This window comes from Neoarius graeffei, chromosome 23, assembly GCF_027579695.1.
Source record: "Neoarius graeffei isolate fNeoGra1 chromosome 23, fNeoGra1.pri, whole genome shotgun sequence".
NCBI lineage: Eukaryota > Metazoa > Chordata > Actinopteri > Siluriformes > Ariidae > Neoarius > Neoarius graeffei.
In genome coordinates, this window is record NC_083591.1 from 12366484 (window position 1) to 12389477 (window position 22994).

Consider the following 22994-nt stretch of genomic DNA (forward strand, 5'->3'; position numbering starts at 1 on the left):
ACTTCATGATTCTTGGAATCAGATTCATTATTCTTCTTTCTCTCTTTTCTCACATGGCTTTAAAAAGAAGATTTGAAAGACAATCTTTTAAGCTATTGCCCTTTAATGTCACCTCGTGGACCTTTACAGTTCCCATTTATAATCATTTAGACAAAATATATTCAAATTAATTTTCCTTTTTTTTCTTAAATGACCTGGTCCTTTTTGAATCATTCTCAAAAGTTTAATCCAAAGTACCTGCAAATCACAGACCACCAAAAGTGTGTCTCTGAGTAAGAAAAAAGAAGCTAGTGACATTCATACAGTACATGCTTTTTTTTTTTTGCATACTGTTAGCCTGATAGCTAACCTGAGCTAGCTTTTTAGCCAGGAATTCTGAGAGGATTTTTTGTTTGTTTGTTTTTTTGTCATATATGATCATATAAATGATCACATAGTAAATGCTAGTCAGCTGCCTAACATATGCTAACATGACATGATTGTTGAGAGGTATTTTAGGTAATTTTTATAAACAATAATCTTCACTGCTAATGCCAGCCAGCTAGCTAACATACGTTAAATACAATACCTCTTTATTTACAATAACAAAACTATTTTTGAGAAATGAATGCATATTCCAAAATTTTAGAGCTACACTATATCCTTATGCCCTTTAGTATTAATACAATGTGCTTTTTTTTTGCCTTTTTTATCATGTATAACTTATGTATGTACATTGTATTGTTACATAAACACTTCAGTATGACCTAAATCCTTTCAATATAATATGTGCCATGAGTTTGACTTTTGCTTTCCATTGTGTTTTTACTGATGCAAACCAGATTTACCCTCACAACTGTGTATGAGCTTACAGATCTTGCCAGAAAGTTGCTAGCAGTCTCATAGAAACAGAGGCACTTTTCCTTCCCTATCTTTGTTTAGCTTTTTAGTATGTGTTTGTCATATCACACACAGAACATTCTATTAGTGCCTGCACACTTCAGCACAACTTTTGCCTGACTTTGGATAGAAGTTATGTTGATGGCTGACGCCCTTTTCCTCGAAAAAAAATCCATCCATCACTGCTCAATATTTGCTTTTTTGAATTAGGTAATTTGTTGAAGTTGTGTAATTTCTGTATGTAAGAGGAAAAGGAGTCCACCCCACTAGACATCGGAGACTTATGTACTGGATAGTTTCAGACATAAAAAATGAAGTCCTTTATTAATAACATTTAAAATGCTGTTTTATTATTATTATTTTTCCTTTCAGGAGTGTATGTGCCTGCTGGTACAGGAGTTGGAATTCCAGGTGGAGGTGTGCCACCAGGTACTGGAATTCTCCCAGGTTTGTCAGCATCTTAAAATCTTAAAATGAACAAAGTGTTCATTGTATAATATGACACATTCAAATTAATTAACCTGAGCTCACACGCAGTCAGCATGTGAAAATTTTTACCACTTTTGCGAGTAGGAGAGCTGAAACTATCATGTTTCAGTATGCATTTTCCAAGGGTTTACTAGTAAGGGTAGGCAGAGTGAATTTGTAGAACCTGGAATTCTTGGGGCTAATGTGTAGGTTCCTTTTCCTGTTCCTTTTTCCTCTTCTGATCTTCCCACATTTTTTGTTCAACTTCCATATCATGGAATGTACAACAGTTTTATAATCCATATAATGGTAGTCAACATGAAGTTGTCAGTATTATAATATGAGCTCATATTTGCAGCACAAAGTATTTTTTCTAAAGTCTTGGCCTTGATTTTTACTCTTGGGGGGAACATTTCAAGATTGTTAAGTGTTCTTACCATTAATAATTGCAGGATCCTACATATAGACAACTGACAAATTAAAACAACATAACATAAAAACAAGTGTCTAAGTAACGTGTTGGACCACCACGAGCCACCAGAATAGCTTCAGTGTGCCCGAGCGTGGATTCTATAAATCTCTGGAAATGGACTGGAGACATGAACACCATTCTTCCAAAAGATGTTCCCTCAGTTGGTGTTTTAATGACGATGGCACTAACATGCCACTCCAAAATCTCCCAAAGCTGCCCAATTGAATTGATATCTGGTGACTGTGAAGGGCATGGCATTTGATGTACATTATTTTCATATTCATTAAACCATGAGCCCTTGTACCCTGTGGAGGTGAACAGGGAAGAGACCACTCCCATTAGAATAGAAATATTTCTTCATAGAATAAGGGATCAGTCAAAAGAACTTTGCATTGATTTGCAGTGTCCCTTCCCTCTAATGGGTAAAGTGGATTCAAGCCATGCCAGCAACAAATAATAACAGAGCCACTAGTTTTGCCTTTAATTTGTCATCATTCTGTTAAACCTTTAAGGGTTCTGCCAGAGGATCAACCAATGAGCACTAATGGGTTCTAGACTTACACCAGGTTTACACAGGAAGTGGAGAACATTGTTTAAGATGATATAGTCCAAATGGCTAAATCCAACCAATGTTTTAAGAAATGAAGTCATACATTTCTGTAAAAAATTAAAAATAAATAAAAATAGCATTACCATAGTTCCATTCCCAAGATTTAAAAGCTTCCTGTTGAAGCATGGACTGATTGAAGTCATCGTTTCAGGAGAGCCACTGTTTGCTGTGGCACAAATGGATGATCTAATCTATGCTTTCAGAGAGGAGCACTAGGGAAAGCTAAAACAAACATATTAAGTGTTACCCTGCATGAGACATAACTCTTTTTCTTCCACTGTATTTTTTAGGAGGTGCTGGGGTCCCATTCAAACCAGCCAAAACTGGAGGTAGGTTCTTTTTAATTTTGCTTCTCAAAAGACTCTCAAAAATAAAGTTATAATTATGCCATCTATTTTTTAATCCATCATCAAGGAAATCAGAGGCCATATATTACATAAATACTTAGTTCTAATGCAGAATGAAAGCTATTTATCATATTCAGTGTTGATATTTACTCAGTTATTAAATCTTTTTAATTAGTTCTGTGATGTAGCACAGGAACAGCATTTAGTGTGTCAAATTTAGCAATAATAACATAATTGATGGTAATGACAGTGCCTATGCAGCAATTTCTACTACATCTAAAGGGACTGAAATTAAGTACCATTAGAAGGAACAGACCAACTCCAAGCCTTGCTCAAACTTGGTAGGCCAAGCTTCAGACAAATGGAGTCTAGAGGTGTTGAGTTAATATGGCAAGAACAAATCACAATAAATCAGTTTTGGGGATCAGATAGAAACAGACAGCAAGGATTTTAGTACATTAAATTATTGCCACAAGTAGTTAAAGAAAAAGACTAAACCAAATGCTATCTCATCTCATCTCATTATCTCTAGCCACTTTATCCTGTTCTACAGGGTCGCAGGCAAGCTGGAGCCTATCCCAGCTGACTACGGGCGAAAGGCGGTACACCCTGGACAAGTCGCCAGGTCATCACAGGGCTGACACATAGACACAGACAACCATTCACACTCACACCTACTGTCAATTTTGAGTCACCAGTTAACCTAACCTGCATGTCTTTGGACTGTGGGGGAAACCGGAGCACCCGGAGGAAACCCACGCGGACACGGGGAGAACATGCAAACTCTGCACAGAAAGGCCCTTGCCGGCCATGGGGCTCGAACCCGGACCTTCTTGCTGTGAGGCGACAGCGCTAACCACTACACCACCGTGCCGCCCACCACCAAATGCTATATACCTCTCAAATGAACTATCTAATTTATTCTGTCTACTTCTTAAAGTTACTGGAATGGCTACGTTAAAACAGGATTAAACATTAATCTTAGCATGACAACATCCATCCCTGTTTCACATGAACAAATATTTGCATGGTTCAGAAAAGACAAGCTAGCCAGCTAATCCTAGCTACATTTGTATTGTTAGGGCTGCAGAGTATTGTTTTGGCTTACTATCCAGTCAGACTTGCTCATATTACAGACTAAACTGTGTATGCAGTAAGATGATTTGGAGCTGACAGATAGGTCTAAGGTTATTGTGGCTGTGTCCAGCTGAGGTTGTGCTTGACTACGCACACCAATCCAAAGCTAACATTTTCTTCTTTAGTTTTGGCTTCAGAACTGGGTAGAATGCAAGACCCGGGTATCGGATGTCACTTCCCCAAGCGTGTCTTTTTGCCAGTTTCAAATTCAATATATGTCCAGTGGAAATGCTGGAATGCCTGTTAAGATCTTGAAAGATTGATTGAGGTTCTGGCTAAAAAACAGTGATTGAGTAGCCAAGAAAATAGAGAGGCTTGGAATTGGTCAATTACAAGGCGTTGATGTTAACTCGGAGTTACTTTTGCTTGACATGATTGTATATAAATTTTAATCAAGTAAACAGATCACAGGTTCAGGCCTGAATAGTTATGGACAAGAGACATCTTGAAGGCAATGAAAAAAATTTAACGACTCTGTTCAACAGCAGGAGGCCTTGGTGCTGGTGGACTTGGTTTTGGTGGACTTGGTGCTGGTGGATTTGGTGCTGGATTAGGAGCAGGTGGTCTTGGCATCGGTAAGATTTCCTCTCTAGACACACTTGCAAAAGCTGCTTTTTTTGGTAAAAGCGTTTGCAATGATGGCATATTAATGAAATTATGTTTGCTAAATACCTGTTAAATCAGATATAATCTATAATGTTTTCATGTTTTATCTTTAAAACAGGAGCTGGAGGAAAGCCACCTAAGCTAGGTGAGCAAACTACAAATACTTTTTTTTGCATTTCTCATTACCTTATAGTGTATTGAACATCAATGTAAGCTAATGTAACATATCCCTCACCAAATTAAGGTTACAATAACGAAGGAATTGTAAAAACCTGTGGTTACTGCCAATTATAACACTGTGAATTTGTCTTTGCTTTTCCATCATTTCATTTTATTACCCTTGCTTAGACCTTTTCCCTCCTCTATTACTGTTTGATCTTACATTTGGCAAGAAATTAAAAATGTGTTTTGGGTGCGTTAAATGATTGAGAAAAGCTACCTGAGCACTTTCAGACCAGCAACTTCATGCAAGTTTACATTTCCATCATCATAGTTTAAACAATGGTGCACCCAAACTGATTGTGTCCTTAGATTAAAACAGTACAATAAGTGGAAATTTCACTTACTCTGACCAGACCCTGCTCTGATACTGTAGTGTAAATATTTTTCTCCCTCAGTCAATTCATAACATGTTAGTACATTCGATGTATTTGGCCATTACTGAATTTCCTAAAACACTGCTGATTAAATCTATGGCCCAGAGAACTGTTTGGAGAGATAAGGAATTAGGTCAGTGCAACAAAGGTCAATAAGGATTAGACCAGTCTGTTGGCTGCTCTGAGAAGGACCTTCCATTCTTTCAATGAGACATTAGTATTTTAACACCTCCCCAGTATCAGATTTTCACTGGAAGTTGTCTTTGGCTAAAACAATAAAAGCTAGAGTTTGAGACATTTGCAAATATCAATTTTTTTATGTCATTGCTCTAAAAATTCATTAATCACTCTAAGCCAAAGGATATACAGTTCAGACCTAATATTTCATTTAGGTGTTACTAAGTGTCTAAAAGACCACAAAGTAAGGAATTTTTTTAAATTCAGGTATTTTGTGTGTATGCATGATCAAAGTAGCTCTGAATTTTTAATATATTATGTGATTAGATTAGATTAGATAAAACTTTATTGATCCCTTTGGGAGGGTTCCCTCAGGGAAATTAAGATTCCAGCAGCATCATTACAGATAAACAGAGAAAAGAAACACAGGAAAACTTCTAGATAAATTAAAATAAATTAAGTATTTACATATACAAATATAAAAAGAATAAGATATGGGGAAGAGAGGAAGGGAGGAAGGAGGAGGGAGAAAAAAAAGGAAAAAGGGGGGGCAGGAGAGATATTGCACTTTATATTGCACATTGTCCGGTAGTTCTTATTGTTATTATTGTTATTATTTCCATTTAATAAGTTGGACTTTTATTAGCATCTCGTTACTTTGACTTGAGACCTGAAACATGGTCCTTGTTTCTTCCCTCCATCCATTAATCCATCTATCCATTTTCTACACCGCTTATCTGTCAGGGTTGTGAGGGAAGCTGGAGCCAATCCCAGCTGACTCTGGGCAAGAGGCAGGGCACACCCTAGGCAGGTCACCAATCTTTCACAGGGCTCACTTGTTTCTTGAATATTATAATTCTACCAACTGCCAACAAGATAATTGGTATGGATATTAAATAATCAGGCTTGATATTGATGGTGCATGGTGAGATTTGAATAGGCTGGTCAAGTGGAAAAAAAACTGTGGGATGGAGGTGCAATAGCAATCTTGTGTTTGGTGGGGTGAAGTGTATGCAAGCTTTACCTACGATGAACTTCAGAAGAGGGAAGAAATTACAGTGAAATTCATGTAGACATTGGAAAGTCTCCCAATCTTAAGACTTTGTACTGCATATTGTTGACCCAATTGTGACCACATTAGAAAGTGATCACAGATTTACACTTGATATGCTTACAGATAATTTGTCCCAGGGTAACTATTTTAGCTCAGTAAAAATATTGACACAGTGACACCACAGGTTAGTGGTTGGTAGGTAGGGACATTCTGAATCTGAGAAAAAAAGGGGAGGGGGGGCTTCTATATTACATAGTCAGGATTCACACATTTGCACTTAAACTATACTGTGCAAAATTATACTAAAAGTACAACCCCAAATAAGAAAAGGTTGGGATGGAATGGAAAATGTAAATAAAAAATGAAGGTAGTGATTTCTAATTTACTTTGACTTGTATTTCATTGCAGACAGTATTAACCCAAGATATTTCATGTTTTTGTCAAGTCGACTTCATTTCATTTGTTAAGATACATCCATTCCTGCATTTCAGGCCTGCAACACATTCCAAAAAAAAGTTGGGACTGGGCAATTTAGGGTTAGTAATGAGGTAAAACAGTTAATAATGATGTGATTTTGAAACAGGCGATGTCATCAGATGATTGTAAATCAATATTTGGTTAAAGAAAAGAAAAGAAATAAATAAGTATCCAGGAAAGGCCTAGTCTTTGAGGAGCAAAGATGGGCCATGGATCTCTAGTTTGTCAATAAATGCATGTGAAAATTATAGAAATGTTTAAAAACAAGAAAGATAGGAAGGGATTTGGAGCTTTCACCCTCTACAATGCATAATATCATTAAATGATTCAAGGAATCTGGAAGAATTTCAATGCATAAAGGGCAAGAGTGCAAGCCTAAGCTGAACACCCATGATCTCCAGTCCTTCAGACAGCACTGCATCAGGAACCGTCATTTATCTATAGCTGATATAACCACATCAGCTCAGGATTACTTTGGCAAACCTTTGTCAAGCTCTACAATATGGAGTTACATCCACAAATGGCAGTTAAAACTTTATTGTGCAAAAAAGGAAACCTTACTCTAACTATGTCCAGAAGTGCTGTCAACTTCTCTTGGCTCGGAGGCCTCTAGGATGGACCATCACACAGTGGAAACATGTATTGTGGTCAGATGAATCAGTATTCCAGTGCTTTTTTTGGAAGAAATGGATGCCATGTGATCCAGACCAAAGACCAAAAGAACGATCCAGACTGTTACCAGCAACAAGTCCAAACGCCAGAATCTGTCATGGTATGGGGTTGTGTCAGTGAACTTGGCAAAGGAGACTGACACTTCTGTGATGGCAGCATTAATGCAGAAAAGTACACTGAGATTTTGGAGAAACATATGCTATCATCAAGATGACACCATTTCCAGGGATATTTCAACAAGACAATGCAAAACCACATTCTACACACATTACAAAGGCATGGCTGTGGAAGAAGAGGGAGCCTGTGTGGCGAATTTTGAAATGAAAAATATGACGACAACAAAAACCCAGTACTGTTTCACACCTTAAGACCTGTTTGCAGGAAGAATGAAATAAAATACCATCTGAACCACTTCATCACTTGGTGTCTTCAGTCCCTAAACATCTTTTAAGTGTTGTGAGAAGGAATGGCAATATTATAAAGTGGCAAATGCTTTACCGTCCCAATTTTTTTTTTTGAAAAGTGTTGCAAGAATCAAAATTGAAATGTGTTCATGAAATTAATGAGGTAGAACATCAAATGATGTGCTATTGTATTGTTTTGAGTGCCATACAGATCAAAGATTATTTACAAATCATTTTTAGTTTTAATTTCTATTTCAACATACTGTCCCAACTTTTCCTGATTTGGAGTTGTACTTTATCCACATCATCTTATCTGTGGTTAACAAACATTTTAAACAGGATTATTTGTGAGTATTGGGTTGTTTGTTGTTTTTTTAAACCAAGTGTAACAGCACCATAGCAGTCATACAAAAAACACATAGACTGATATGAAGCACAGGGCTGTGGAATAAGCTGTAGGCAGAGATACTGTCTGCTGTAGGTTCATGTAGCCAATCAGTGGCACACAGATGACTACACATCATGACACGGCCACCAATTTTGACCTCCAGTGGGCTAATTGGTGATGTTTCTGCAATACGTCACCAGTAGGTGTGTTATGGACTCAGTTGCAGTTGTAGTGAACATGAACAAAGTGGAGTATTTACTCTATCATTATTTTTCTGCGAAAAGAGGTTTGGAGAATAAACTGAAAGTTGATAGACTGAACACATGTTGTCTAATCAAAGCACAAAAGAACAGATGACAAAACTTTAAGTTTCATGTTTGTTTGTTTGTTTGTTTGTTTGTTTGAACAAAAGGGTTACAATTTTTCTGTGTACCATGTTTGTTATTCAGACAAAACACAGTTCAGATTCAAATGCTAAATGTTATATATAAACTTTTTAATTATATATTAGTCATATATATTATTCACTGGGTGGTACAGTAGTGGAGTAGTTAGCACTATCGCCTCACAGCAAGAAGGGTCCGGGATTGAACCTCACAGCTGAAGGGGGCCTTTCTGTGTGGAGTTTGCATGTTCTCCCCGTGTCTGCATGGGTTTCCTCCGGGTGTTCTGGTTTCCCCCACAGTTCAAAGACATGCAAATTAGGTAAAATACCCAGCCACTGGGGTTGCACAAGCCAGTGCATACTTAGTGCCAGTCCCAAGCCCGGATAGATTGGAGAGGGTTGCGTCAGGAAGGGCATCTGGTGTAAAACCTATGCCAAATCAAATATGTGGAACAGATCCACTGTGGCGAGCCCTAATGGGAGCAGCCGGAAGAAGAAGAAGATATATTATTCACTGTGCCCTTCCCCCCAAAAAAATTATCATCAGCCACCACTGTCTTTCTGGCAGTACTGCTGTTTAATATTTGACATCAGCTTGATGTGCCACAATCCATCCATCTATCCATTATCTATGCCACTTATATATCAGGGTCGCAGGGGAAGCTGGAGCCAATCCCAGCTGACATTGCACGAGAGGCAGGGTACACCCTGAGCAGGTCACCAATCTATCATACGGCCAACACAAACAACTATTCACACTCACAGTCACATCTATAGGCAATTTAATGGAGCCAGTTGACTTAATCCACATATCTTTGAACTGTGAGAGGCAATTGGAGTGCCTGGAGGAAAACAACACATGCTAACCAGTGCACCACCATGCCACCCATGGCACAATACAAAATTTTAATTGTTCTGGCTCCAAACTGGCAAAATCTCCAAAAAATCATTCTTTACATCCATGTTGCCCTCTTCAAAGTCAGAATTTACAGACTTATAGACATATTTGTTGTTCTCCCAAAGATATTTGGATTGCCAATGTAGGATTTTTTATAAATTTATTATTGTATATTGTCAGCCCTGCAATGACCTGGTGACTTGTTCTGGGTGTGCCCCACCTCTCGCCCATAGTCAGCTGGGATAGGTTCCAGCCTGCCCGCGACCCTGCATAGGATAAGCAGTTATGGATAATGGATGAATGGATTGATTATTGTTGTTTTTTTTGTTTTTTTTTTTACCATTGCAGCATTCTGTCCACTCACTTGTCAGCCTGCTTTTCAAACTTAGCAGCTACACGGAATATCTGACATATAATTGAACCAGGGCAGAGTTTGCATGTTGTTAATGAATATTCTCAGTCAAACCTCAGTCAAGGCCTCTATATGAGAAGTCATAACTTGGCGATATATTTATAGTGCAGATCTGCAAGTAGAATAATAGTTTTAGGTTTATTCAGGTATTTGACTGCAGATACCTGGCTTAGGAAAGATATGAAACCAATTTTATTTGACTTACAGGACTCAATTTGGTTAACACCAGTGCATTGCTATTTTGTTTGCATGCAAGTCAACTTTTCAAGTTTGCTTTCCAAAATAATATCCATAAGAAATCATCATCTTCCCAAGAAACCATGTCCCATTTCTTACAGTTTGGTTTTCTGAATTCTTATTATTAATGTTAAATTTCAACAAAATGCTAACTAAATATGAGACTTTTTTCCATAACAAATATGAACAAACAACTTGGCTGTAGCTATTTTAACCAGCTGTGAGACATGCCATAAAAACATACAGCAATCTAAAAATCATGAAAATACAGCCCATGATACCATGACATGGTTTGTTCCTGGCATTATAAAACTAATTGAGATACCAGTGAACCCTGCTTCATTAACTGAACTGGGTTCTTTAAACAAAATAAAATAATACTCTGGTGTATGTAAGTGCCAACAATCCAATACCCAACTCCAAAACTGGACGAAATTTCTCCATTTACACGTTTTATGAACTTAACCTCTTGTTAAAGTTAGCAAGGACACGAAACACAAAAACACTAAACACTGACTTTTGTGTAATTCATTTGTGTATTTGTGAAAGGGAATTTACAAAAATACAATTTGACAATTTGTAGTGAGAATGGATCCAATCTGAAATTGCAGGATTAACTGCTCGTTAACAATAACAGGACTAGAAAGGTTGGATATTGTATCCAACCTCTGGAGAGGTGAGACCAAAAAAAGCACAGCTGCTCTTTGTCTTTTCACACAGTCAGAAAAGAAAACTAAAGCTCTGAATTTTTCAATCCCTAAAAAACATGACTGTTCTTATCTGTCTGTGAAAAAAAAAATCCAGCAGGGTCCCAAAGGCCCCTATGTTTCGACCTGGGGATACAGATATTGAGATTGAAAGAGCAAGTAATAGAGACCTAAAGGAAGAGAGAGAAAGAAAGGTTGAGAGAGCATGAGGGAGTAGGCTAGGCTGATGAGTCGGGAGGAACGCCAGTGTCTTGTGGAGCACATGTGCTTCTCATTAGCTGGCTCAGACCTGTCCCCAAGTCACTCACTGCTGGCCTCTGATAGTGAATAATGACTCCTCTTGAGCCTGAGTCCTCAGTGACAAGGCAAACCTCCTCCTCATTCCCTGGCATGATCCACAGACATTTTAGGGCAAACAGTGACCTTGAGAGAGTAACTCAAAACTGCAAGGGAAAATTCCCATCTCCTATCAATATACGTTGAGGTGCAAGCCACTCAAACCTCCCAGTTTCAACACTGTGCATTAAATCATTACATTGCCAAATGTAACCCTTCTGTTCTTACCAACCATGTTGGAAAAATCATGCTCTTCTTATCCATTTTGGACTAAGTGGAACATGTAGACTCACTAGAGAGGTGTAGACTCACTTTTCATTTGGAAACCTTTCTCCCAATATATTTCAGCAGTTTCTGTTCCTTGCCATTTGCTACAACAAGGTCATCATCAAAATGTGGTTCTACTTTTGGTGTATGATTCATTACACAGTTTTTTTTTTCAATAGCTTAGTTAAACGAAAGCTGCCAAAACCTAGTGTTCCGAGAGTTACATAAAAAAACTAATGTTAAAAAAATCCTCTTACCTAAAATACTTGACAGGTCTGTGGTAGCTCTCAGACATGTAGTGTTTAGGTCATAAAATATTTTAGACTTTCTATGGAAATGTCTGAATAACAGAGACAGAAACAAAGCAATGCATTCAATTTATTACTTCATCAAGTTTTTATATGCACCGCCGATGCAGTGATTTTGCAGTAGTACCAGGAATCTAACACATAACTATGATTTCTATTACCTATCACATTCCATAGCAGCATTTAGACGAGTGCGTCTTTCTAGTTCACTCTAGTCTTTCTAGTTGACTCTAGACTTTCACTCTAGCCCTTAAATATTTTCATGAAATCCTGCTTATCATCATGTCATTTTGTCCCCCTGAACACAACACGTAATATTCCTGTCAATCCTGTTTGGAACAATGGGAAAGCAATAAGTAAACATGCAGGTTGGAGAGAAGACAGCAGAACAATCTTGTGAGCTCAGTTTATTGGCCATATCATTCCTCAAGTCTGACTTGTCAGAACCAAATTCATGTGTGGACCATCTGGACATGTGTTACAACTGAACATACCATTGCTGCTGGCAAGTTTATTGAAATTTTTCTGATGCACAATTTGCACCACAGTGTTTTACTGAAAATCAGGTGCTTCACTTGGTGTTCTAAACATCTATAAACATGTCATAACTGTTATAACAAATTATATGACTTTTTTTTTGCTTATTTGACAATTGAGTTTTATTTCAAATGGAATGGTATGCTTAAAGCTATCTTCAAAATTCAATTGAACAGTCACTGATGATTGGTTATTTACTAAACCTTCCATTGAATGTTGTATTAATAATGCATTATACATTTAGAAATACTAGCATACACAATATATTTATAACTATATAACATACATAATACAGCTATGGAAAAAAATTAAGAGGCCACTTTTAATGGTGACCACCATTAAAAGTGGTCTTTTATTTATTTTTTTATTTATTTTTTTATTTCCATAGCTGAATAATATAATGCTTGGCATAAGTCTGTATAAATGTTCAGAGTAGTACTAGTTACATGCATTACATGCACTTTATAAAGCTTGGGAAAGCATAATGTCATTTATGTCATTGTAATCTGTGCATAAGAGCATTGTACTCAATAATAGTGTTGTAAATGGTTAACTCATGAGCACCTGAACATTTGCCCTTTGATGTCTGCTGATTTTTTTAGAACATATTTTTGGAAATGCTTGCCTGAGGCCTTTCATCAAGAGAACGATGTATAATTAATATTAATTTACATATAAATAAAAGGGGGCGGCACGGTGGTGTAGTGGTTAGCGCTGTCGCCTCACAGCAAGAAGGTCCTGGGTTTGAGCCCCGGGGCCGGCGAGGGCCTTTCTGTGTGGAGTTTGCATGTTCTCCCCGTGTCCGCGTGGGTTTCCTCCGGGTGCTCCGGTTTCCCCCACAGTCAAAAGACATGCAGGTTAGGTTAACTGGTGACTCTAAATTGACCGTAGGTGTGAATGTGAGTGTGAATGGTTGTCTGTGTCTATGTGTCAGCCCTGTGATGACCTGGCGACTTGTCCAGGGTGTACCCCGCCTTTCGCCCGTAGTCAGCTGGGATAGGCTCCAGCTTGCCTGCGACCCTGTAGAAGGATAAAGCGGCTAGAGATAATGAGATGAGATGAGATGAGATGAGATATAAATAAAAGATCCTGGCTGCAGTCTGTTAGTATGTGACCTGCAGCAACAAACATACATTTGGGCTCCAGTTAGCAATATGGCAGTGATGAGTTTATTGAGTTTAAAATCATTTGGGCTGAATCTTGAGTGTATCCATGTTGTCATGTTGTATTTATAGTGTAACACTTCATCATGCAGTCGAGCAGTAGGCAATGTTCCCTAAAAGCCAGTTGACACTGGACTCGTTTCTGAAGCCGCATTTGTGTTACTCATGTTGTTCTTTTTTCAGAGACCGAAATAACAAAATCACTCTTTCTACATGCTGTGAACTTTATAAGTGTACTGTACAAAGATTTCATGATATGCAAACTGTTCTTGCAGAGCAAAGTGTTTGTACAGTAATGATACTCATGGATAACTGGGGAAAAAGACAAACATACTGTTTGTTCACTGCCCATTGTTTCATGCCATGGTTTTATTGAGCTGTATTTTACAAATGTAAGTTTGGTGGTCCCTATCCTCCATGTCTCACTGACACATTTGTACATTTGGGCATTAGTGTTGAATGAAGCATGCTGTCCTGTGATAGCTGAATGTGAGAATAGATGGGAAGGCTAAAATCTAATATCAGTCATTAGCTAGACCAGGGATTTTCAAAGTGTGGGAGAGTCAGCCCCCCCTCCCCTTACGAAAACCTACCATGGTTTACTATGGTTTTACCATGGTTTTTATGTAGTAACCATGATTCTACCATGGTATCTCATGGTTATTCTAAGTACGAACCAACCATAGTATTACTATGGTTTATCATGGTAGTAACCATGGATCTACTATGGTATTTCATGGTGATTCTAAGTACTATGAACCAACCATAGCATTACTGTGGTTTATCCATAGTACTGCAGTAGCTGTGGTAGCATCATAGTTGTATGTGTAATAGGTCATAGTAACTACGAAATTAGTTTAAAAAGGGATAGTATGGTTTTAAAAGGATGCACTAACTGTAGTATTACCATGCTTTCGTCCAACAGTCAATGCTGTAGAGAAGGATCTCGATTAACAGCCCAGATACATTAACATTTACTTAGACAACCTAAAAATTTAAGTGAACATTGAGGTAAAATGCACCATGGTTTTCATGGTTACCCAAAAAAACATGAAAACCATGAATAACTATAAACCATGGTAAAACCATGGTTAGTTTTCATAGTAAAACCATGGTTAATTTTCGTAAGGGTCGGAGAGCAAATAAACAACAGCCCCCCCACCCCCACAATTTTTGTTGTTGCTATACTTAATGTTCCATTCGTATTTTTAAAAAAATGGTTGTTGTACACTTTTTTTTCACATTTTAAACATCTGTGCTTTTTAAAACATCTTGTTTTACACATTTTAAACATCTCGTAGCATTGTTAGCTAGCACCTCTTGGCAGACAACACACTGTGGCAGTGGAGCATCTTCAGATCCAGTCCATGAAAATCCAAACTTTAAATAATCATGGTCATACTTCCTTATTTTTTCAGTCCCCTCAGGATTCCGCGGGCCTTTTTTGTGATTTTTGCAGGCTAAAATGTCTGATGTTGCGGGGGGTTTCCAAAAAATTGCAATGAAAGTTGCAGTGTTTTTTAGGTTTTTGTTGCGATTACATTGCGGGAGGAAGTGAAAGTTGCGAGAAATTGTTGCGATTTTCTCTTTTTGTGATTAAAATTGAGTGATATGTTAAATATTAAGTAATTACTGAAAAACTATTGATTAAAAAAACAAAGACACTGAGAAATGGTCCTATAAACAACTTTACCAATATAAAAGATTACCTGGACTACAAAAATGCAGAAAAATAGGCTTTACTTATCCAAATGCACCTGTTGGTTTAAAAGTTAAAGTGCACAGAACCTCACAGCACAACATGAAGTTACCTTAAAATATAATATAAATGCCTCAGCTTTCATGTAAGAAAAAAAAACTATTAATACTAGTACTGTGTGCAGGCAGTCTCTCCTGAAGACTAAATTAAACAATAATTATAAACTAATAAAATAAATGGCTCAGGCTTCATAGAAGAAAAAAAACAATTTGAACAGAATCTCACAGTATGATGCTGAAGCTGCCTAAACAATGGAAAATAAAATACCATTTTGGCAAAAATGTTGGCATCCATTAATTTCTTGTATTAAGTAAAAATAAAATGTAAAGTGCACACAGTCCTTCACTGTAAACATCACACATTTTCAGTAACAGAATTTAAGCCTATATAAACACTGACTCGCACATCATGCAATGTTGCCAGATACTGCTGACGTTTTCCAGTCCAAAATTCAAAACCCGCCAAAATGCACTTGAAACTGCCCAATCTGGCAACACTGCGCGCATGCTGCTTCTCTTGAACGTATACACGGAAGTAAGGCGGAAGGTAGTTTGTCGACGTCACCTCAAGACGACACCAACGATTGGTCAAATTTGCGGGAAAGTTGCGGTGATTGGATATAATTGCAACACCGCCCTGAGTTCGCAGGGATTGGTTGAATTTGCATTGAAGTTGCAAATCGCAACATCCTGGAGGCTCTATTTTTTTGCTTGGCCCAGACTCTGTCTCCTCACTCACTGTAGCTTTAGGTACTAAAAATCGATCCATTTTGTCTCTGGTAAAGGCTAGCTGAAGTTCGCTAAATGTCCGCAGTAGTAACTTATTCTGGTTTATTTTTCCTCACGTTGCGCCCCCCCTGAAGAACTCTGGCGTCCCCCAGGGGGGGCGTGCCCCACACTTTGAAAAGCCCTGAGCTAGACAATGAAATGATTAGGCTTCAGCAATGCATTACATCACTTCAATATCCCATATTATTCTATCCACATTCACTGGATATGAGCAATTGTGTGCTCTGATTGGCTATTCTACTACTAGGCTATCAGCTTATATACTGTGAGTACAGAAAAACAAAATGGCGGAGCGTGTTGCTGAACCAACCGAGGACGAAATAAAAACTTTACTTGAAAACAAAACCCCAAAAATACAAAAAAGCAACAAAATATGGAATAAAAGTATTTGATGGTAAAAACGTATCTTTTTTATTTTTCAAGAAGTATTATGATAGCATTTTCCACAAATTACTGTCATTTCGCCAGTTTGTTTACATTCTAAGGGGAAAAGATTTTGTTAGACGTTCTGTATAAAGTTTTTATTTATCGAATTTGCAAAAAATAAAAATGCTCTGTTTCTCAAAATCCAGTGAATGTGGACAGAATAAAACAATTATTCCACTCAATCTCATCATACATGGCTTATAGCCAACTTGGTGCTACATGCCTCGTCAGCTATCAGCTCATGTACGATTTGATTTCGTGGAATACCTGTTAGCTGTATATTTTTCTTACAACCACTTGTGGTGGTGGTGGTGGTGGTGTTCTTGGTTCTACAAAAAATCCAAAATTATCCACTTTAATACTTTTATGACCAGCAAATAATCTGATGTAGATGCTAAAGGACAGGGAATGTAGCCCTGCTAGCCCACTGATACCAACCAAAAACCCAACAATGTTGTAGAACGTGTGTTCTGAATGAAAAGCACATAACAATCAGTATTTATACAGGCTTCTACCAACCTATATGTCCTGGATCTATAGTGAATTGACAATAAATAATCTTTGAATCATTATAAAGTACTATATATAAAAAGGATTAAGGATAAATGGATTTGCTAGAATTGTTCTAAATGGATTATGATGACAGAATTGCTAGGAAATGTTACCAGTCCATATTTAGTATATGTAAATTTTATTATATAGAAAAATCAATGAATCAGCTTTACGGTCAGTATCTGGTGAATGAATCCAAACCACTGGGAATGAGGTTTAATGCAGTATTATAGAAAACTCAGTGAGGTGGGGAGGTAGGGAAGTGTTGTGTCTGACTTGAGGTGAAGTCACAGCAGTGTAGTCTGGTACCATTGTTGTAATTGTTGTAAGTAAGGTTTACAGATGCTTGTAAATAGGAACCATTCTTGCAAAAAATAAAAATAAAAAAGCCTGTAACATCGCCAGATTTTGTGAATCGAATTAGTATCGCAGAGAACTGTCATAGAACCAAGCAGATTAACAGAACAAACTTTCAGCATGAAGGTTTCACTGTACCTTGAAGAAGAAACTAATCCTTCACGATGACAGTGGAAGAGCAGGAGCTAGGTGAGCCAAACAGCTGCTCCTATTTATTTCAGCTCTGATCCGAGTTTGGTCTAAACTAAAGGGCCTGGCAACAGATCGGCAGAAACATCATGGGAAAGCAAAAAAAAAAAGAGCACTCTTATTTGTGAGTTATAGGGAATATAGCTGAGAAACAGAATTTTTTTGGCAGGTGTTCACCTTCAGACCACAAGATTTGGGACGGCAGAAACAATGACTTATAAGGGGAAAAATGAGAAAAGCACACTGGGGCCTTGAAGTGCAACAGAGTTGTCACCATTCAGGAGTTGGGGCGGATAATTACACCAGAGTGCTGGTCTTAGATCAGGTCTTGTAAATTTGCCATGACTGATAGAAGTGACTAAGGCTTTGATTGGTTCAGAGGAGACAAAGTGTTGGATCACTGCAGTCAGTAACCAAGCCAAAATGTCACTGAAGTATGAAGAGAAAATCATTGTGCATGAATACAATGGATTTAACACCATCATACAGCCATTCCAATTATTTTTAGAGCATCACTGTTACCCAATTCTTTTCAAGAGAGAGATACATTATGGTTTGTCCATGGATTCCAGTTCCTTTTGTCATCAAACTATCAGATACATTAGCAGGAATGAAATGGTTAATCTCGTCTGCTTGATGTGTTCTTTGTTGTATCATTAGGTCAATTTTCAGTATTGGACAAAGTATAAGTTGATTAGCCTATCAGGCAAGTAAAAGCCCCACTGTGCTGCACACCTGACTGTGCTAAAAAGTGGCTCTGAGTGTAGTGTAAGCACATATGATGAATTAGCTAGGTAGCTGCCTTAATACAGACTAATGGAAACAAACCAGTTTTATGAGTGTTATCATTTTCTAACAAAGGTTCTTATGTGGTATGAATCGTATATGTGCTTTTGACAAAAAAAAAAGTCAACAAGTCATTGGCCAATGTTTCGGCTACAAGCTATGGCTTTCTGTCTCACATTGTACATAAAACATATTATTAAAATTCTGGCTAGTGTCTTTATTCTCTCTCGACATGTTTAACCCCAAGGTGACTGTTGCTTATAGCATGAGAGTTATATGGCAGCCTTGCATTGCACTTTAGTCTGTTCAGTTTCATCACTGTTTCCATATACCTATGTGTTTCTGATTTGTAAAAAGATCATCTGTTATCTAGGCATGCGAATTAATCTGGCTAGTAAAATCGGTTCTGTCATCAACCAGTTTGCATCTTAGTCAATGTGTGTAATATAGGCTAGCAGGTGGTAGAATTTGGAATAAGAAGCTTGGCCTATAGTATCAAGGCATGTTAACCCTCTGTGAAGTGTATTAAGTTTTCATAAAGCTGCATAGGGTACAAATAAAAACATTTGTCTTTCTGGTTGTTAATCCTTCATAAAAAAAAAAACTTAAAAAAAAATGTGTTTGTCCAGGGTGCCTGGGATAGTTATTTGTCCACCCATTATGGGTCTCAGAATAAGTGTCTTACTCTGAAGTGCGTAAAATTGTAAGAAGGGTTTACCAGTTCTGATAGACACAGCACAGTGAATGGAAGTGAGTTGGATAAAAATAACCAAAATCCTGACTGTACCTACCTCTAATCAGAAAACACTGTAATTACCAAAATGAAAGTAGTCATCTAAATAACTACTTGACAAAGCATGAGAAAATGTTTATTAACTAGACTATTCTAGTATAACTTTATAATGTAATATACTGTAGCATAAATAAATGGAGACAAACAAAACCTATGTATTAACATATGTACGATGTACACTATGATGTATACTAGACACTAACCCTCAAATCCATATGTCATTCTTCCCCAAACTGTTCCCACAAAGTTGGAAGTACACAATTGTCTAGAATGTCTTTATATGCTTGAGCATTACAATTTCCCTTCATTGACATTAAGGGGTCCAAATGTGTTCCAGCATGACAGTGTTCCTGTGCACAAAGCAAGGTCAATGAAGACATGGTTGGCTAAGGTTAGTGTGGAAGAACTTGAGTGGCCTGCACTTGAGCCCTGGCCTTAATCTCACTGAACACTTGGTCTGAACTGGAATGCCAACTGCACCCCAGGCATCAGTTCCTAATCTCACTAATGCTCTTGTGGCTGAATGAGCACAAATTCACATAGCCATCCTCCAAAATCCAATGGAAAGTCTTATCAGAAGAGTGCAGGTTATTATAACAGCAAAGGGGGAACTAGATCTGAAATGGGATTTTCAACAAGAACATGGGTACAAAGATCAGGTGTCAATCTACTTTTGGCTATATAGTGTATGCAGAAGGTCAAACATTCTCAGCTTGCTAGATAAGCCACTTGGCTGATAACTATAAAGATATATTGAGATATATCTTGACAGACTAAAAGGAAAAATCTGTTTCAAGCACACAGCCAGTGATAAATTCATCCATCTTAGTCACTGTTGACCTTAATGTGATAATGTTTGGTGAAACAACAGACTCATTTAAAAGATGTAAATGTGTAGTAGGCAATCACAGACAGAAACAAATAATTAGGCAGAATATCCATGAAATAAAATAAAACAAACAAAAAAATTGAGGATAATGAAGTAAAACAATATTTTTGTCTTTACAAATGAGCTCAAGTAAGAGTATCCTCAGTTATATTAAGTGGCAAAGAGAAAAGTCAGGTTTACACTGTATGAATTTCTGCCTGAAAATTGCACATTGTAAAATAATTATTGGGTTGAGATTGATGGCTTTAGAATGCATACATTCGATGAGGTGCTCAACATCTGATTTAGTACCACTGAGACCAAAAATGACTGTTGACGAAGTTCTAGCAATGTCTCAAATTTTTGATCCATATATCAGATTGCGACCACTGTTATGTTATTGTTCAGCTTGAAGAATGTTTCTGTTTATGTGAGCCCATTTTCTGCACAAGCCCAGATCGTGCTGATTGATGATGTATTCAAAATGTAGTAATTTTCTTTAATCACAAGTCTATTGTTAGAGGAATTTCATTGTATAATACAACATAGAGAACATACGGTTTTCAGACAGTCTCTTGTAGGATTTGGCCAAGATTTTTGGCCAAGATGGGATCTCAAAATCTTAATAGATGGCTAAAATCACACAATGTGAAACCAGCTTAAGAGAACAATTAACACACAGTTGTCAAGCCCTTAATGTGTGACTCAACCTGTTATTCAGGAAAACTTAAAAAAAAAAGTCAAACATTTGTAAATTTCTAAATATCCAACTAAGGAATTAAATGATACAAAAGGTGCAAGGGTTAATATTAAGGCTGTGTGGCATTAGTATCTGTATTTAGCATTCAAAATATTTGTTTTAATTGGATTTTATATGAAAATCTTTCTACAGTGAATTTGTAAAAATGACCCATCCTGTGTATTAACCATCCCTGTTTGTACTACTTGAATTTTTAAGTTCTCTAAACAAGTTTGAGCCTCATAACTTATTGAACATTCTTCCATCTATGTTTCGGACCAGAACACTGCTTCATTGAAAGCTTTTCATAAGATGGCTGCTAAATAGTGCTCCTTAAGTGCATCATCCTGCAACATCCTGGACTGTTTTAGCAATTGAGAAACAAACCTTGGGGGTACTTCATTCTGGTCTCAGATCATTTGTGCCAAGTACTGTGCCACTTCTCTCCAATGGCTGTGACTGATTTCGCTGAACTGAATGCTGGCTTTTTAGATTGGCCTTTTAGGCTTGTAGTGGAAAAAGCCAGCAAGCAGTAGTTAGCGTAATTTTTGGACTATTTAGTAGCATGAATCTATGACTACTTTGCTAAAAAGAAAGGGGAGTGTATGTTCCTGTAGGCATTTTCTGTTTCTTTTTTTAATTTGGCATGTCAGTGTTGCAGGGTAATGAAATTGATTGCAATCTGCAGGACACCACTGCCGTTGGACTCCAGGAGTCTGTAGATTTTTTGCTGTGGCTGTCGTCAATTCCATGGACCAGGGCCATGGAATTTTCTGCTCTCTTAAATTAAATCCTTTAGCATCCGCATCTGGTGAAGGAAGGGAAAGAGAGAGAGAGAGAGAGAGAGAGAGAGGAAGGCAGAGAGAACAAAGTTACAGATAATGCCACTATAGTTCTTCAGCTTGGCTCATCCTACCTGCATTGTTTAGCGCTCCAGATGTCATGTCTGAGACATGGTATCTGAGCAAAAACAGGCAAAAAAAAATGGTTAGATGAATGTTCTCATATCCTATTCCCCTCAGTATGGAGTTTGTTTGCATTGAGGATTAACTTACCCAAACTTCTCATGTCTGAGAGCTGGAGAGACTCTTGGCCTGAATATTGACTTTGGCTAAACTGACGCTGGGTGGCCATAGTCTTTGAGCTCTCCTGCTAACTTCTGGCTGTCTATTTTGTACACTACATAACATGCAAAAACAGTTCTGTTGTACTACACCAGGATCTTCATAGTAACTAGAATATTTTCTATTTTCTTAAGTCATGCAGTGCCTTGCATAAGATTTCACCCCATTTGAACTTTTCCACATTTTGTAGTGGAAATGGACATAATTGGCATTATATGTCACAAATTTACAAAATAAAAACATGTTGAAGTTGTTATATATTTCTTATTGTTATAAGTTGTGATATAGAATATCTTATTCCCATACAATGGTTATGTTGTGTTTAGAGAAAGACAAAGCTGATTTGATCAGCACTATAGCCAGAATAAATCTGGAAGTTGTCTGTAGTCTTCTGGGTAATCAATGAGCCTTGGGAGTGGTACATGTGAATAATGATTCCAATCAACAGCAAGCCATCAAGTCTGAAAAGAATCAGATCTTAATTTTACATAACCTAAGGCCTCTCTTGATAATACTTCTAATGAGCTGTGGTGTATTTCATATAAGGTCTAATTTGACCTGTTCCTTTAAAATACGTAGTTATGGTGTGTCCAAAATGGAAGATTGCAAATTCATAAGAATTCTCCCAAGCCAAGTCATGCTCGTGTATAAATGTTTATATGCATGCAGACATGGCTCTCTGCTCTGCACTCTCTTATCTTCTCCTTTTGAATTAGTGCAGATAAACCTGTTGCACTCAGAGCTTCAATGAGACACTACAAAGTGCCAGTAATGCATTCCAATCACACAAGGCTTGGCTTCAATTCCATCAGGGAAAGTTGGACTAATCAGACAATACGTGAGGTGCTTGAGGGAGGCTTGCTGTCTGACATAGGGAAATCAGGGGAGTGCTTCATAGTGCATCATTAACTAATGGCAGACACCCCTGTCTAAGTGCCTGTTCCACATATTTGAAGATTCCTTTTTCTGACTGATCACCAGAGATCAACTGGCGTATATTAGGTTTGTGATGGATTTTCAGAATGTGAGAAAGTTTAGGAATGGGCTCACATTAGTTGACACATGTCTCTGAGACA

General features: G+C 37.6%; 1 protein-coding gene across 15 annotated transcripts in view; it reads left to right on the top strand.

Moving 5' to 3' along the window:
• The window catches only part of elna (elastin a), a 142089-nt gene that overhangs the window by 19826 nt on the left and 99269 nt on the right, over positions 1–22994 (top strand). For 14 of the 15 annotated variants that reach the window (XM_060905760.1, XM_060905768.1, XM_060905762.1 and 11 more), the window contains exons 2-5: positions 1252–1326; positions 2720–2758; positions 4399–4488; positions 4638–4664. In XM_060905760.1, the coding sequence (XP_060761743.1) occupies positions 1252–1326; positions 2720–2758; positions 4399–4488; positions 4638–4664 (231 nt within the window). The remainder of the gene's footprint in view (positions 1–1251; positions 1327–2719; positions 2759–4398; positions 4489–4637; positions 4665–22994) is intronic. The other variant, XM_060905765.1, reaches the window with a different exon arrangement.